Consider the following 17,364-nt stretch of genomic DNA (forward strand, 5'->3'; position numbering starts at 1 on the left):
TTGACTTGCTAAAAGCCTTTTTGATATTTGCATTGTGCAGGGAAATACTTTGTAGCAGAGCAAAGCTACCAGATTACAGAAACCTTTGATTATTCAAAACTATACTTTAAAGATTATGTAAAGAAAAGACAAGATACTAATCTGTAGCTCAAATAGGTCATTCTGTGCTTCGTACTAATTTGCAATGCAAAACTGCAGTGCGAGGCTCTTTGTTGGTAAGGACTGGGTCCTCCTCCTTCCTTAAATTATTAACCCCACCCCAAAAAAGGTCTTTCAGAGCGGCTGTCAACCTGCTAGAGAGGAGACGCACTGCCTCCGAGACCATGGGGTCCTCTGTCTACTCTATGGACAGCGCGGATGTGGTAAGCCAGGCTTGGAATGGAGGCGAGGCGGCCTGTGGGCTGAGGATGGGGGTGGTGGCAGTAGATCCCCAAGCCAGCATGGCCCTACTTGCACAGGAAGCTAAGGACCTTGGATTTAAACCTTCTCCACCCCTTCCCTCCCTTCCACTGGGTTGGTCTCAAGATGAAATGTTTACCCACCACAATCAGAGCCTGAAGCACCCAGTAGAGCTGGCTGTGTGGGGAAGGGGGCACAACACCACTCAGTCTGCCAATTCGCGGGAAGCTGCGTTGCGAGCAGGGCCATGCGGTTACGCACTGAGGGCAGGGGTGCAGGCACAGCCGGTCTCTTGGAAGGGGTGCTGGCCCCGTGGTTCCCGTTCTAGGGGCCAGGAATGACGGACCCTTTCTCCCTCGTGTGCCATGGGGTGGGAACTCTGCTGCACTGCCAACAAAGCCAAGCCTGCGTCTGTTGTCCTTGTGCAGCCATTTACAGCAGCCCGGAGTGGGTGCAAACCCCTGTTCTGACTTTGTAGTGGTGTCAGGGACTGCACAAGCTGCCAGGCTGGGGGAATCAGCCCCCAGACTGTCACGGAAGCAGCCAGGCAAGGCACCAGAATGCCTGGCCACACACCAAAGACCTATTCCTACAGCAGTGGGACAGTGCGCTCCCTGCCTGTCTCCGTTCAGCCCTTCCCATGCGCAGAGGGTTGAGCCTGGCCAGGACAGGCCTGTAGCAGTCCTTCAACTGGGGACTAACTGGGGAGGACGTGTGCCTCGGATACCTGTCCTGCGTCCGCAGGGGTGCGGCTGCCCTGCCCTGCCCTGCCGCAGGTCTTGGATGCGCAGGGGAGAGGGGCTCACTTAACAGACAACAGTGCTGTGCACAGTGAACCTCCCAGCTGACTTGGTACCAGCCTTGCTTTTAAGTAGAGCATTTTGGAAATTCGTCCTCTTTCTGTTTTAAAAGAAAAGTGGCTTTTTCAGGGAAACAATAGTTTTCATGTCTGTTCAAAAAAACCCCCCATGTCAGTCTGGTTTTCCTCTCACCTTCCATTCCCTTCTTCCTTAAAGTGGGGAAAGGAGAGGCAAGAGAAGAAGCCAGAACTGTGAAAACCAAGACAGCCATTTCTGTTTTGGTTACAATCCCGGGAAGACTTTTGACCAGAGTGAGCAGGTTTCATTTCCCCTGGTATTTCCCTTCAGCAGACACTTGCTGTGCCCAGCCCTACCTGGCCCCGAGTGGAAAGCCTGGGCAGCAGCACCACAAGCCTGGAGTTTAGCTGGGGCAAAACTGGGTTCACTCCTCCACAGAACAAAGAAGAGATGGGCACAGCGTGCCCAGTGCCTGGCTGACTGGGGAGCGAGCAGGGCTCAAGGCATAGCACCAGGTGGGGAAGCTTTGCATCACAGGCTCCCCCCGCCCCCAAACCTTCACGCCAGCCAGTGCCGACTCTTCCCCTGCCCCGCCGTACTCCAAACTGCGTTATCACTGTAAATTACCCAAGTAGCAGAAAGCCAGGTGAGATTGCATTTGCTGCCTTGCATCTTACTGACCCAGGTCCAGTAGTTAGCACAGAGCCCATGGCAGACACAGACAGGCAGTGCAGGGAGCAGCAGTGCCACAGAGCACGTTCATTTGGTGGGGACGGCCCCTAGCACCGCGACTCCACAGCCCTCCGTGCTGTAAGCGAGGCTCAGCCGCAATGATGCAGGGACAGCACGTCTCCATGGCACGAGGACTGCCAGGCACGTGCGAGGGCAGGAGCAGGTCAGTCCCTCCCGCAGAGGGTATGCCTGGCACGCATGGGAGAGCTACAGCAACCAGTGAACCGGTCTCCCTTCCTGAGGCAGGAGCTCACATGTACTAAGGGCTCATCCCACTGGGCGAATCCTCGGGAAAGGAAGGGTCCTAGAGTCCCAGTCATAGACTCACAGGTGAGATGGGCTGGCAGGGACCCCCAGAGGTCACATGCAGTCCAACCCCTTCCTGAGGCAGGGTCAGCCCTGTCCAAACCAGCCCAGACGCATCCACTGTCCATCCTTGGAGCAGAACTGCACCTTCCCCTGCTAACGTCCATCCAAGTAGCAAGCTGAAACCTCCTGCGGTTCCCAGCTATGAGCCCTTTAACAGCAAAGGAGCAACGGACATCTCCACCCAATGGAGTGAACCTGGAATAAAAACCGAAGACCATGAGCATGAAGAGATGTCTCACTCTCCCATCATGCCTTATGACCAGGCTACAGGGCCAGAGGGTCTCTTCCTAGTCCAGACATTGCCCAGGACTGGTTTAGTGCAGCAGTCGGACAAAGAGGCTTGTCTAGTATTAAAGCCTCAGCTTCCCCATGCATAAATGGTTGCGAGGAACGGTCCTGAACCTCTGTGCAGTCCCCACAAGGCACCACACAAGGGCAAGGGCTTCTTTCTCCTGTGCTGGAGAAACCTTTGCAGCCCCAAGCTCGAGCAGAGGGCGTGCACGTGCCAGTAAGCGAGCCCACAAACCAGCCTGTGCTTTGGTGCAGCTCTTTGGTGTTCCCCAGCCCTTCACACAAACAGCAGAGGTGAGAAACAGAAACTGCCGCACCGTCCCCTTCCCTGGTGTACCGGCAGTGTGCAAGCCAGGTGTGAGTAACCTCACACTCGCTTCACGGCAGCGAAGCATGGCTCCCACCCCAGGCTAGGAACGAGCAGCAGAAGGGGCACAGGTCACTCCCGTTTACACGAGCGAGAGAGAGAGAGAGACAAGCAGGGGAGGGAGCAATGAACAGGCAAGCACAGGTGTGCCAGCAGGCAGGAACAGGCAGAGATGCTGCTTCTTCCCTCCCCTGCTTCTGCCAAAGCCCGTCCCACGAGCTGACTGCAGCGTCCCCCACAGCTTCGCGGGACTGGGAACGGCTGCGATGGGGGCCCCCATGGCCCAGGGAAGCTCCTGCAGCCCCAGTGGTGTATGCTCTCTGCAGCTGCTGCAGCTGCGATCCAACCTGCCCTGCCTCAGCTCCTGTTCTTGGTCCCTGCTCATTTTCTGCTGCATCTAACAGGCTCGCCCGTACCGCCCACACCCTCTCGCCCAGCACGCCTGGAGATGCACGAGACCTCTCAGGCATAGTGCTGTGCACGCTCCCTGAGCCTGAGGTCACCGGCTGACGGTTTAAACCCTACCTGTTGCCTTATCAGAGATGAGATGGTGGCTGATAGCGGCGCTCGCCTGCTGCGCCTCTGCTCCCAGTGCAAGGTGACGCTAGCAACTGCACTGCAGCGGGGTCATGGAGTGCAGCGCAGCCGCTGCCCAGGCCGGAAGGGCTCCCTCTGCCCTGCGCTTGCACAAATAACAGTGCTCCCTCTGCCCTTGTGCCTGGAGGCTGAGCCCACCCTCTGCTGACAGGCCTGTCTCCTCCAGGGCTTCCAACACACCCTCCCCTTGCCCCTGGACAGCTGCAAACCCTGCGGGGTGGGGGTCATGCCCAGAGCCGAAACAGCAGCCGCTGGCCTGCAGCTGGGCCCGTCCCCCATGCCCGAATCCCCAGCCGCTGGCCTGCAGCTGGCACCGTGGCAGCAGGCACCCTGAGAGGAGCACCGCCCTTCCCCTTGAGGAGGTCTCTGCCAAGCTGCAGGTTCAGTGGCTGCCAGGTGGCAGGGCTGGCACGAGGGCTCCTGCCCGCGTCCTGGTTGGTGCTGCTAACATGGGTTTGGTGGGTGGCACTAACTCCCGGTGTAGGCCGCCCCCAGGGACAGGAAGCCAACAGGGATGGCAAGGGCAGTTTAGAGGCTTCCCTGGATTTTGCTCCTCCCGTGCAGACCCAGGGGACAAGGCAGAAGGTGCAGAGCTGTCCCTTGTGGACTGGGCCAGGGCCACAGGACGCAGGCTCTGCTGCTGCTGCTGCTGCTGCAGAAGAAGGCAGACAGTGGAGTGACTGCAGTGTCGTATTGGGAGGGGGAGAACTCGGGACTATGACCGACACCCTCACGCGTGAACCAGGAAGAGGTGCTCTGGGCCCCTGTGCCGCCCCAAGCAGAGGAGGGCGAATGAGAGCAGGAATCTACCAGGGTCTTTCCAACCGCAGTGCAAAGAAAAATGCAACGTGCATTACTTCAGCTGCTTCCTGCCACTGCGGGTCCAAGCCGAGCTAGCCCGGGGGTCTCCTGACCCTGAGCAAAGCTGCACTGTCAGGGCTGCTCTCGCTAGAGATGAAGCAGGGCAGCAGTGGTGCTCCCAGAGGCAGCGTGGGATTTCCTGAGGCAGGCAATGTCCCCCTCTGCCAGGCAGCACCAGGCCAGGGCCGCAGGCTGTATGATCATTGACCATCACGGTGTTCACGGTGCACCCAAGAGACCGCTAAAAGAAAAACGTGAGCAAAATAAAATAAAATTAGCTCTGAAACAGCTCGAGAAGAGCTCGTATTTTTAGACGGGAACTACGGCCGATGGAGGGAAGAGCAGCAGGTGCAGGTGGCTACAGCTGGCAGTGAAAGGTATGAAAACAGCAAGCAGAGACTTCCGCTGTGGTTGATCAAGTCTCAGTCTTGGTCTCCAGGGAAGGTGCAGGGGGGAGGGGTGCTGGGGCGTTCTTCCCGTTTTGTCAGGCATGTTTCTCGTTTCTGCTCTGCCCCTTCCCGTGCCTGCAGCTCCCTTTTCTCAGCAGTGTTGCTCTGGCCAAGGGCAGACCACGCTCTGGCCTGTCTGGCCCAGGGACTGCCCTCTGCCTGGGATGCTGTGAGGCTCATGCTCGGGACCTTCAGTCAATCCCTGCTTGGTGCGTGGAACTGCTGACTCCCGTGACCAGAGCACGTAGCCGTTTCATACAGGCTGTGCGGGCACGAGCCTGCTGCCAGAGGCACACCGCAGCATTTCTGCATCGCTTTCCTGCACTGGTGCAGCTCATTCAGAGACCTGGGGGGGCTTCGCGTCCTGCACACGCTGCCCCGCAGCACGCGTTGCTCTGAAGCGCACCCCCTTGGCCTCTGCCCGCTGTCGCGCTGCCCACGTACCTGGCTCACGTCGTTCCCATGCATCTCTGCACACCCGCCCCAAGCACTCGCCCTCCCTGTGTGCCGGCCAGCTCCCAGCCAGCTCTTCTGAGAAAGCAGCACATGTCCTGCCACTGCCCTCAACCCAGCCTTTTCCTGCAGGGCAACGGGAGCTGCCCCCCAGGCCTGTCAGGGACCAGGGGCTCACACCTCCACAGAGAGTGCTCCCCAGCACGTAGCAGCCAAAGTGAGGGAGGTATCTAGGGACATAAGGACCAGGCTGAAAAATGATTCAGAAAGTAGTCTCAAGCCTTCTCTGCAAACCACTGAGGCTCTCCGCAAGGCACTACATCCCAACTCCACTCCAGGGAAATTAGAGAAATCCCCACAAAGACAAACTGGAGAGCGAGAGTGTTTGCGCGGGCAAGGGGACTAGGGGGCCCTGGGAGAAACTGAACCTGATGCAAGGACAGGGAAGGCAGGCCAGCAACATCCGGGACACGGGGGCAGGGAAAAATCAATGAGATTAAGTGGGAAATTCAAACTAATAGGAGGAAAAGCTAATTGCCACAGGAGGTCACGGAGGTCAGGAACTTAGCTGCAAAGAGAGCTCGGATATCTGTTTGGATAGCGAGACCATCCAGAAATAGTTTCATGATTGATACTGAGACAAGGATTGGAAGGGAATCAAAGCTTCCTACTTCAGGGTTCAAGCCAATCTGTACCTATTAGCGGTCAGGATGAGACCCTCCGGGGCAGACTACCCCACATCTGCTCCTGCAGGCTTTCATGAGACAGACAACTGCTGGGTGCAGCCATCACGGGCAACTGCCTTCAGCTGATGGTGGCTCCTGTCAGACAGGAAGTTTGCCAGACCACAGCTCTGGTCCTGCCCGAGTCCCTGGGCTTTTCCCTGGGGAAGAGTCCAGCTGTGCAGACACTGAGACCCATAACGGGCTTCTTCTTTTGTTCAGCAGATCCTGATGGAGATGAGCGGCTACGGCGACGCTGAAAACACCACCAATGACTTAGACAACTATTTGTGCCCTGAGTCAAGCTCGTCACAGACTAACGAAGCTGCAAACATGTTCAGAAAGATCTTCATGCCCCTCATTTACCTGCTGATGTTCCTCCTGGGGACCATGGGCAACGCCCTGGTCCTGGCCATCCTGGAGCGCTGCAAGCGTTCCCGCACCACCACAGAGAGCTTCCTCTTCCACCTGGCCCTGGCGAACATGGTGCTGGTGCTCACCTTCCCCTTCAGCGTGATTGAGAACTTGGCTGGCTGGATCTTCGGGACATTTCTCTGCAAAGTTCTCAGCGCTGTGCACAAGATCAACTTCTACTGCAGCAGCATCCTGCTGGGCTGCATCGGGGTGGACCGCTACCTAGCCATCGTGTACGCCATCCACACCTACCGGAGGCGCAGGGCCAGGGCCATCCACATCACCTGCACAGCCATCTGGGTCTTCTCGCTGGTGCTGACCTTGCCCGACCTCATTTTCATGGAGGTCTGGAAAGACCCCAACAACCGCAGCATCTGCTACTTCCCACAGATGGGGATTCACGGCAACGACATGTGGCTGGCCACCCGCTTTCTGTACCACATCGTGGGTTTCTTCATGCCCTTGCTAGTCATGTGTTACTGCTACGCAGCCATTGTCAGGACCCTGTGCCAGTCGCAGCGGCTGCAGAGGCAGAAGGCCGTGCGAATTGCCATCCTGGTCACAGGCGTGTTCCTGCTCTGCTGGAGCCCGTACCACATCGTCATCTTCCTGGACACGCTGACCAAGCTGGGCGTGCTCTCAAAGGACTGCCTGGTGGAGGAGCAGCTGAGCACCAGCATCCTGGTGACAGAGGCCATCGGCTTCACACAGTGCTGCCTCAACCCCATCCTGTACGCCTTTGTGGGAGTCAAGTTTCGCAACGACTTCTTCCGGATCCTGCAGGAGCTGGGCTGCATCAGCCACGAGACCCTGCAGGAGATCCTGGACGTGACAAGGAAGGGCAGCGGGGTTGAGTCCGACAACACCACGTCCATCTCCACCTTCTGATGAGGATGTGGGCGCGGGCTGGAGCCAGCCTTGCAGCCCTGGCCTGCGGCGCACAGACTCCACATGATGCAGGCCCCGGGCCCGTGCGGCAGCAGCAGCCGCAGCGCCTTCTTTGCTCCCCGTGAGGCTGAGGTCCAACAGCCATTCACATGTCTGAGACTTGCCAGCTGCTTCCCCTGGCTACTGTGTGCATTGAACACGTGGCCAAAGCCCGGACCCAAGCAAAGCAGGCTGAGCACATCTGGCCTGTCTGGCCAGGCAGCAATGCAAGTCACTGCTTACTGAGCCAGTTGCCTCCAGCCCAGACACTGAGCCCCATACAATCAAGGCCCATTTCCCAGGAAGTCTGCCATTGCACCAGGCTGCTTGTTTCTACCTTACGTGGACGACATTCAAGACTCCCACTGCACCCATCTCCAAGGCCTTGATGGTTAGAAATGCCTTTCCTGTGGCAGCTGCAAACTCCCCTGCTCACTGTCTCCCCATGTAACTGCTGCTGATCACACCAGGTCCTGACATCAGAGAGCAGGCAGCTCTGGGTGTGCAGGCAGCGGTCTTTAAGGAAGACCGTTCCCTGGCTCAGGACAGCTCCAGCCCTAACCACACTGCTCTGGTGCTGCCGGAGTCTGAAGACCAAGGAGAACTGCTCCTTTCTCTGGGGCTGAAGGGTCACAGGCTCCTCTGGGGCTTGGTGGCTGCATGTTTCTGGGGTGCCGAGTACAAGAATTCCCGTCAGTCCAGAGCAAACCAGCACAGGGAAGGGAACAAACTCCCTGGGGTCTTGGCAGGTGTGCAAACGAGATCCCAGGTCGGCTTTGCTCTGCCCGCCACGAGGGGCTGGTGGACATCCCACGCATTAGATTTAGTCAGCAAAAACTTGAGCTCCGACGACTGCCCTGAACCGCGGGCGCCCAGTGGCTGCTGGGGCCAGAGCTGCTCTGCACAGACATGTGCCAGTTGCCCACCTCCTCCGCTGTCACCCAGCCCACAGCGTGCAGCCCCTTGCCAGCCCCGGGTGATTCAGCCGTGTTGCAGCGGCGCTGCTGCAGCGCAGGGCAAGGGAAGCAGCTCCTGGGCCGGCCGGCCGTGGCCGCGCTGCACGGACGAGTTCCAGTGCCGGCCCGTTTTGGCCTCTGCCACCAGCTGAGCCGGGGCCACTTCGTGAACTCAGGGCGCTCGTCTCAGGCCCCGTGCCCCCCGGTGGCCCCCGCTGCCACGCTGGCCCAGGGGCGGCAGCCCCAGCGCTTGGGCGCGGCCGAGGCACAGGGGAGCGGCTGCCCCCCTCCCCCCCACCCCGGCCTGAGGGGAGGCCCAGGGCCTGCGGAGCCGGGGCATGGCGCAGCGTGGCTCAGCGGGAGACCCCAGCCCTTGAGCAGCAGCGGTGGGGAAGGGGTGCGCAAGGCAGCGTCTCCCAGCCCCACACGGGCGAGTCTGGCCTGGTCCCAGCCCTGGCCTCCGCGTCCGTGCTCTGCCCATGCTCTTTACGGGCCCACCCCAGGCGCGGACCTACCTGCCTGGGCTGTCCGTGGCCTCCCCGGCCCAGCCTGGCCTCAGCGCAGCCCGGCTCTGGTGGCCCGTGGGGTGGGATGTGAGGCTGAGGCTGAGGCCGAGGCGTGGGAGCTCTAATGCCTCCTGCCAGCGACGCTGGGGGCTGCCCGCCTGCCTGAGGAAGGAACGGGGTGGCTGACACCAGCCCTGCCCAGAGCCCCCCTGGCGGGTGCTGGCAGCCAGCCGGGCACCCCCGGGCCAGCACAGAGCGACAGGCCTGCTGTGCCCGGCCCAGCCCGATCTGGGGAGCCTGGTGTCGTGCTGCGACAGCCCCACAAGCAGCTCCTCCCACTGGAGGTTGCACCAAAGGGGACGGAGCCGGCTGCGAAGCAGGGCCCGGGCACCCGCAACAGGCCCCAGCCGGGCCAGGTGACTGCACCCTTGGGCCCCGGCTGGACGTGAGAAGCCCGTGCTTGACCGCTTGCCTGGCCCCAGCCCTGGCACACCCCGCCGGCAGGCCGAGCCCCGGCCGCAGCAGCCGCTGCGCTCCAGAAGGGCGAGTGAGGAAAGCCGGCTTCGTGTTCTACCTGGCCAGGCTGGCGCGGTGCCTGTGGCTGCGTGGGGCCGGGCCTGGCACCACACGCCGTCCTGGCGCTGGCGGCCAGCAGCCCCGAGCCCCAGAGCTGCGTGCAGAGCCCCTCGGGAAGGCTTGGCCGGCGTGGCCAGAGCCAGCTCACATGGCACTCAGCACCTCGTCCCCCGCAGCCAGGTGCAGAGGGGCAGGCAATGCTCCAGGACGGGCAGGGCAGGGGGCAGCAGGAGGCAGTGCTTGGAGCAGACAGGGCTCCAGCAGCAGGAGAGGGAGGCATGGGCATGGGCAGGCTTGCACAGCACACCCAGGGCAGCCTCAGGGGCCAAAGTGCTGCCATGGACGCTCCGAGCAGGGAAGGAGCAGCTTGCAGAGCTGGCGCCTGGGGTCCAGCTGCAGGACATGGCCTGGGGGCTGCACACACCTCTGTGAAGAGAGTAGCAGCTGCTCTGGCACAAGCCCTCATGCCCTGGCTCTATGCACCGCTGGACTCACGGCCTCGGGGGGGGGCGGGGGTCTGGCCCGCCCTGGCTCGGTGACTTACTGTCAAGTTTTGTTGTGTGCTTTTGTTTTTTTCAAACAGATTTTGAGGCTTCTATTAAAACACAGAAATACAGAACAATTAAAAACCAGCACAAGTTTTGCCTTTCCCAGCGACCTATTTACAGCTAGTTCAAACCCCTCTTGACATTTTGGTTGCTTTAAAAAAACAACATAAAAAAACAAAACAAAAACCCCACTCTAAGAGGAAAAAAATAACTGAACATTTTACAACTGCTGCAGGATCTGGGAGCCCCTGGCTGCAGCGCGGGTCTCATAGCGACTCCAATCCCAGCTCCCCCCTCCCCCCAAAGAAAGGATTCACATCACGTTTGCTGCACATCGGGTCTCCGCACAGAGGCACGTCCGATATGGAGACCACCCCCACGGCCCCTAGGCCTGGCCCCCGCCTGCCCAGTAATCCCAGCCCCCCACACCCGGGCACGGCTAGAAGGGCAGGTTGGCCATGTTCCCCGGCCCGGGGAGGTAGTTCATTTGGCTGTCCAGGGAGACGCTCCGCTGCCTCATCTGGTGCGTGACCATGAGGTTCTGCTGAGGCGGGGGCCCCATGAGGGAGCCCTGAGGTGACATCATGTGCCCGGCCTGGGCGTACATTTCCCCCGACACAGACATGCTCCTCTGCTTGGCCTGCATCAGCATGAAGTTCTGCTGCGCCATGAGGCTCTGCTGCGGGGACATCATGCCCTGGTGCATGCTGCTGCCCATCATGCCCTGTTGCGGCGGCATGCCTGTCCTGCCCAGCACGGGCACCTGTCCCGGGTGACACATGGGCATGCCAAGTCCCCGCTGCACGCTCTGCTGCCCCGGGAGGCTGGGGGCCGCCATGCCCGGGCGCACGGGGGTCTGTTCTGTCATCATGTTCTGCAGGTTCATGAGGTGGAGGTTGGAAGGCTGCGATTTCGGAACTTGGGTGTCGCCCTTGGGGAAATACTGCAAGGTGCTGCTTGGCTTCTCAGAGGGGATGATCCTGGACAAGTCAAACTCGGGGATGCCCGTGGGTGTGGGGCGGATGACCTCGCTTAGCTCAGGGTCGTTCAGCACCGAGGCCACCCCTGGAAGCACCGCGGGGTAAGGCTCGCCAATCCGAGGAGGGATGCTCTTGCCCATCAGGTGCTGCTGTGGGGGCATCTGGCCAGGCTGCTGGGAGGGAAGGTCCTCTGGTGGTAAGGCCATCCCCGGGGGATAGTGCTGTTGCAGGCCAGGGCCGCCACCGCCTCCGGGGGCCATGGGCATACCTGCAGCTGGCGATGGCATGGCACCATGAGGCTGCTGCATGCGGGGGAACACCAGCTGGCTGGAAGGGATCATCTGAGAGCTGTTGGGCACAGGGCCACACTGCTGGTTCAGGGGGTCCTGATGCCCGGGGGGCAGCATCATGGGGTTCTGGCTGGGGATGCCCGCCCCCTGCGCCCCGGGGTGCATTGGAATGTTGGAGCCCAGGGGGTTTGGCGAGGACATCATGGAGGTGGGGGGCTCATGGGACAGTGGCTGCTGGCCAGGCAGGCTCATCCCCATGGGGCTCTGCGAGGATGCGGGCCCCACCGAGTTCAAGTGCAGCTGATTTGGCTGGTTTCCTGCAACACCTGATGGAGAGAGAAAGAAGAGGGTTAACTTTGTGTCCCTGCACCTCCCCAGCCACTGGCAGCCCATCCCAGCAGCAGCCACGCAGAGAGCAGCCCCAGTCCCAGCCTGCAGTGTCAGACCCACTGTTCTCACCACAGCACCACTCCTGCTGCATCTCAGCCAGGCTGCACAGAGGAGAGCAGCCAGCCAGAGCAAGTGGTTGGTGACCAGCACCTCCGTCTCTGGCCCAGAGGGTCAGTGGGCTAGGTGGATGCACTGGCTGGCTGGCAATAAGTTCCAGGCACCAGAGCAGCTTGGTCCTGTAGTGGAGTTTCACCCCCACTGGGAAGAACCTTGGGTCAGGGACTGTTGCCACAACCTGCCATTGGGGCACAGGTAGGTTGGGGGCTCCTAGCAGGCTGCTGCTCCCATGGTGCCTTCGCCAGGCGAGCTGTCTGCTGTGCAGGCCACGCTGCAACCCCAGCACAGGGGAGCGCCCCGTTGGCACAGTCACAGCCAGGAGGGTGGGAGGGAGTTTAGTATGAGGCATTATCCCCTGGCAGTGGACAGTGCGAATGAGCGAGCGACTCGCACGCCCAGCACTAGCACATTCACATCTTGCTAGAGCTGGGTCAGGTTTCTTTGTTGCCAGAGCTGCAGCTTCAGGGGGCCACAATTATAGTCTGAGAAATAAGGTGGAAGGGACCCCAGAAGGCATCTACTACCTCCCCGCTCGAGGCAAGATCAGCCCTGTCCAAACCTCCTAAAGCTGCACAATCAAGCCTGTCGCACAGGCACATTGTCCGAGGACACCGAAGCCACGCAAAGCTGCCCCAGGTAAAGCAGGGGACAATGGCCATCATTGTCCCACTGCTGTTGGCAAAGTACACCCGAAAATGCACTTGAGAGATCCTGGGCAGAGGCCATGCCCCCTGCTACAGAGGACAGCAAAACCCCCATCTGTACCCATCTGACCATGTGGTGAAATTTCTTCCTGACCCCAAACGTGGCAATCGGCCTGACTCCCAAGCAGAGGGGCACAATCCTCTAGCCAGGGACATCCAGGTTTTAGTCCCAGCTGGAGCACTGCACAGCCCAGTCACAATCCTCATCCTGGGCTGAAGGCAGCAAAGTCCCCCATATACTTGTAGTGACAGGAAGGGGAAAACATCCTTCGTGGCCTCATATGGCACCCGGCAAAGCCCAGAAGTCAAGGAAAAACACACACCCTTCATTCTGCTCTGCAACCTGGGAACAGCAGGGGTAATCCACACATCACACCCTCTCACTGGACAGTCAGAGTTTCCTTTCCATGTCCTCTTCATAACCTTATCCCAGCTCCTTTCATCTCCTTCCATAACTGAGCACAGCCCATCCAATCTCCCCCTGCTTCGGGCGCCAGAGCTCTTGTTACCTCCCAGCAATTTATCTGGGCACAGCTTTTCCTGGATCACCCCTGACCAATGCTTATGCTTCTTGAACACCTCCAGTGATGGGGATTCCACAACTGCCCATCTGGGTCCAACTCTGCAGATCCTCACAGTCAAAATAACTACCAACAACTTTGGAAAAAAGACAGAAGTTGCTGATTCTTAATTTGGAAAACTGCCAGTTTTTTTAAGGGTTTAAAAACCTCAAACCCAAATGTCTCCATTGACTGGAAACTTATTTCCCTCCAGTTCAGCCACCAAACCAAAAACACTGGCCATGCTCTCTGCTCCCCTCCCTCATGCTCCCTGTGCCACGGAGGGTTGCTGACGCTGTTCTGAAGGTTCAGCTGAAGAGCTCTTACACAGCACCTCGGCCACGTGGCTTTGACTCTTTGGGCGTTGCAGCCTACACCCCCAGCCAGGTAGCCAGGCTCTGCTCAGAACTTCCATCCCGCCAGGGACCGGCTGGAGCACCACACAAGGCAACGCTCTGTGCTGGAGATCCTAGAAATCAGCTCTTACCAGGGGACAAGAAAAGCTGGGGACATCCTAAGTGCAGGGAGAGACCATGGGGAAGATGGCTGTTGGGGGAGCTGTGCACAGCAGGATGAGATGACTGGGCGGGGGAGGAGGAGCTGCGGATCCGGTCCATGTCACACCAGTCCCTTGCCCATGCGCACACCCTGCCCTGGGCTGGCAGGGGGAGGGCTGGCCAGGCAAGGAGAAACAGACACCAGAACAGCCCTGCATCCACAGCCACATGAACCAATGCACTGCTCTGCCCCAGGCTCCAAGGGCTTTACAAACTGGTAACAAACAGGAGGCTGCTGGGGATAGCAGCTCTACAGCTGCAGTGAAGCAGCTTAGTCCATGGCATTCAGGGAGCAGAGAGCGCCCAGGCCCCTGATTACACCCTGGGGTAGGGTGGTGGGGCAGGTGCCACTGCTGAGCCACAAGTTTTTGCAGAGATGGGAGCAGAAGCCAGGTGGCCTGCTCTCCCCCTGGCAGGCTTGCAGCCACTGGATTGATCCTGTCCCTCTAAACCCCAGCTGTAGCCTTCTCTCCCTGCATGAACGTACCTGCCATGCTTCCCGGCGGGAGCATGGGCCTGTCTGGGAGCAGCTCATCATCAGAGGTGGCAATGGTCTTGATGGCATTGTGGTAGAGTGGCGTGGAGCTGGGCATGGCGTACTTGGACATCTGTGACATCATCAGCGAGAGGGGGTTCTGGGAGGGGGATGGATCTGGAGAGGAAGTAAAAGGCATGTTGGGATTCAGGGTGCTAGAGGGGTTACTGGCTGGTGCGGAGGAACTGCTCCTAGGCCCAGGAGGCAGAGAACCTGCAAGCAAGAGAGAAACCAGCTTAGTGCTCTTGCCAGGGATAGTGGATGGCGAAGGAGCCCAGGAAGACCAACCCAGCCTGGCCCAGACCTGAGCCCACAGGACCAGGGACATGCTGTGCTGGGACATCGCTGCATAGTGGCCTCAGAGCCAGACACCCTAAGCTGTGCCAGCATCCTGCTCCAGTCCAAACCCAGCATCCTGACTGGACCCACTGCTCACTGTCCAAGTCAGAGAAGGAGAGAGGCTGATTCTGGGACAGAGGGCGCCAAGTGGGAGCTGGTATCTGACCCGAGTCGAGAGAGCTTTGCCCCACCCCGCCCCCACTGCTTATTTTCAAATCTCAGCTGGAACCTCAATGCAAAAGACCAGTGTCTAGAGCCCACACAGAGACCACAAACCTATGGCACTGTATGTGCAAACGTGCATGAGTGAGCACACACGTCTGCATGAGAAATGCATGGCTGGTGGCAAGGCTTGGCTGACACCTGCTCTGGCTGGCAGCATGGGACGGGGTTGATGTGTGCAGAGCATCCAGTGAGCAACCCCCACCCTGCAGTGTCAGAGTAGTTGGGACCAAGCTCCCAGCATTTCCAGGGGCCTCCACTGCAGCACCACATGCCCTCAAGGCCTCCTCAGGCAAACAGGAGCTGATGGGCACAAAGCAGTTTGAAGCATGGACAGGATATGAGGGTTTGCTTGGGGAAGGGAGGTCAGTCTTGCTTGGAGACATCAGGGACAAGACAGAGCTCCCCAGTGCAGGGAGAGGCACCTGCTTTTCACCCCTCCGGATGGATGCAGAAGGGATGTGGGGTGGAGGACTTAGAACAGGCCCAGAGCAGGTGGGTAGGGAGGAGGAGGAGGCCAGAAGCAGTCTTCCAGTGACACCCGAGGAAAGGACAAGCTGCCCTCAGGAGCAGGGACAGCTGGCACAGGGGAGAAGTGACAAGGCTCGTCCAAGCGACAGGGGCACAGGGAGGGGCCCAGCCACCAAGTCCTGACTCCCAGACTCCTGCTCTGTCCATTAGGTTGCCTGACCTCCACAATTCAACCCAGATCTAACCCACCCTGCCCCCTGCAAGACATCGCCCAGACACAGAGACACCAGGAAACACAGGCACGTGGGCACCAGCCCAAGTCACCGTGCAGCCGCCCTGGGCTTTGGAATGCAGCATGACAGGTTTGTCCAACACCATGTGCACACACACACTTACCAACACCCTTCCCGTGCTGCACTGCCTGTGACTCTGGCCTTTACCTGTTGAGCAGTGGGATGTGGGAGGCTGAAGCCTCCGCCTCATCTCTAACCCAGTTTCACCTCTTCCCCACAACAGCAGTCACCGCCTTCCAGACTGGCCAGCCTGTCTCCCTTCTCAGGAACGAGAGAGCAGGGATCCCACTGGGGACTAAGCAGCTGCTGGCATTAATCTCCCCTGGGAGGGCAGTAGTGGCGAGGGCTGAGCAGGTTCATTCAGCACAGACTTCCCCAGTCTAAGCACCTGCTCGCTTCTCCCCAGCACCAGAGCTCTTGCCCAAGGCCAGCATGTGGCACCAAAGGGAGAAGTCCGGGGGGAAGGGAAGCAGCACCATCACCCTGAGAAGGGGCTGTTAACTTTTGCAATTCAAATATTTCCTTCAAATCAAGCAAAGGCTCAGTGATTCATGTGGCCAGACAGCCCCGGTGCTGGGGTAAGTGGCTAACACACAGGGAGGGCAGGACATGGCTGACAGAGTTTGTGGCACATTGGGTAAAGCTGTGCTGAGTCCCCGGTGTCAGTGGACACAGGACAAAGGGCCACAGAGGCTGTCGGGGCACAGGGCACTCGGGCCCACGCCTATGCATGCTCCCATGCGCCCACGTTTGCTCGCAGCGGCGGCTCACACATGCCAGCTTACCCTGCTCCATCCCTCCCAGGGAAGATGCTGAGTTCATGCTGATGGGCTGCTTGCTCTGGCTGACTCCTGGACTTGAAAGGGTGGTTTTTGGAGAAGGCACCCACGCAGGGGAAGGAACAGCCATGGAAGGGGACTTCAAGCGGCTTGGGGAGCTGGTAGGCGACCGGACACTGAGGGAGGAGCTCATCACCTGGGGCGACTTGAGGGGCCCGGCTGGGTTGGCAGGCGGCACGCTGACCATCTGCGAGGGCGTCTGCGGGGACTTGAGGTTGGCTGAGGGGGAAGTACCCAGGGGCGAGTGCACCTGGCTGAGCGTCGGGGATTTGAGATGGCCCATGCCAGGGGAGTTCATCTGGCCGATACTGATCGTGAGGTCGGAGGGCCGGCGGCCCAGGCCCCGCGAAGGCGCCGGGTGGATGCTACCCCCCTGGCTGGGAGGGGGATTGGAGGCGGGTGGTAAGGGGATGTGGCTGAGCCTGGTGGTGCTGCCAATGGTGCCAACAGGCAGGGTACCCTGCTCAGGGGTGAACATGTCCGAGGAGCTGCCCATCTCCTGGGGCAGGCTGTGATAGGGGCCCTGGCCACCGGGGAAGCCTTGCTGGCCCTGGCTGGCAAACTGCGAAGGGATCATCATCTTCTGGGGCGTGCCCATCATCACGCTGCTGCTGCCGTTCTGGGCTCGCGCCCTGGTCACCTCCTCCGGACTCATGCCCTGATGGCCCATCATGTCAGGGCCCCTCATCTTCTGTGACATCAGCATCTGCTGCTGCGGTGTCATCTGGACGTTGAGGTTCATGTTCATGTTCATGTTGACATTCATGTTCATGTTGAGGTTTCCAGGGCCCAGGGGCGTGTCCATGTCGCGGAGGCTTGACTGGCTCATGGGTGGACTCAGCATCCCTCTGGTCCCTGCGAAGTCCATGCCCAGGGGTGCACCGCCCAGGCTCTCCCCTGGCATCTGGCCAGGAAACATAGATGGGTCCATCTGCCGGTGAGCTTGTATCATCCTCTCCATCTCCATGCCTTGGCTCATGGAGCTGCCTGACATCCCCATGGGCCTCTGCACTGCCACGGGGCGCTTCTCCATCAGCTGGTGCCTCAGGATCTCCTCCCTGGCTCGGGGGGTCATGAACCGC

The 17,364-nt window shown here is 59.8% G+C and overlaps 2 protein-coding genes across 2 annotated transcripts in view; one reads left to right on the forward strand and one right to left on the reverse strand.

Moving 5' to 3' along the window:
- The first annotated feature begins 15 nt into the window (after nucleotides 1–15).
- CXCR5 (C-X-C motif chemokine receptor 5) lies at nucleotides 16–7,376 on the forward strand. Its single transcript, XM_025194025.1, has 2 exons — nucleotides 16–362; nucleotides 6,281–7,376. Exons 1-2 carry the CDS (start codon nucleotides 324–326, stop codon nucleotides 7,358–7,360), a joined length of 1,119 nt encoding a protein of 372 aa, XP_025049810.1. The 5' UTR covers nucleotides 16–323; the 3' UTR covers nucleotides 7,361–7,376.
- Nucleotides 7,377–10,057: 2,681 nt separating this feature from the next.
- Nucleotides 10,058–17,364, reverse strand: part of BCL9L (B cell CLL/lymphoma 9 like) — a 15,608-nt gene continuing 8,301 nt past the window's right edge. Inside the window, 3 exon segments of the mRNA XM_025194024.1 lie at nucleotides 10,058–11,581; nucleotides 14,071–14,331; nucleotides 16,229–17,364. The exon segment at nucleotides 16,229–17,364 is cut by the window's right edge and continues 31 nt beyond it. Of these exon segments, the coding sequence (XP_025049809.1) occupies nucleotides 10,425–11,581; nucleotides 14,071–14,331; nucleotides 16,229–17,364 (2,554 nt within the window). The 3' untranslated portion in view covers nucleotides 10,058–10,424.

Source organism: Alligator sinensis, unplaced genomic scaffold (assembly GCF_000455745.1).
Source record: "Alligator sinensis unplaced genomic scaffold, ASM45574v1 scaffold1352_1, whole genome shotgun sequence".
Classification (NCBI taxonomy): domain Eukaryota; kingdom Metazoa; phylum Chordata; order Crocodylia; family Alligatoridae; genus Alligator; species Alligator sinensis.

Bases quoted from the DNA above. Each gene is read 5' to 3' on its own strand.
- CXCR5 (XM_025194025.1), top strand. From the start codon at position 324: ATGGGGTCCTCTGTCTACTCTATGGACAGCGCGGATGTG. The intron at 363-6,280 runs GTAAGCCAGGCT...TCTTTTGTTCAG, and splicing joins CTATGGACAGCGCGGATGTG to CAGATCCTGATGGAGATGAG.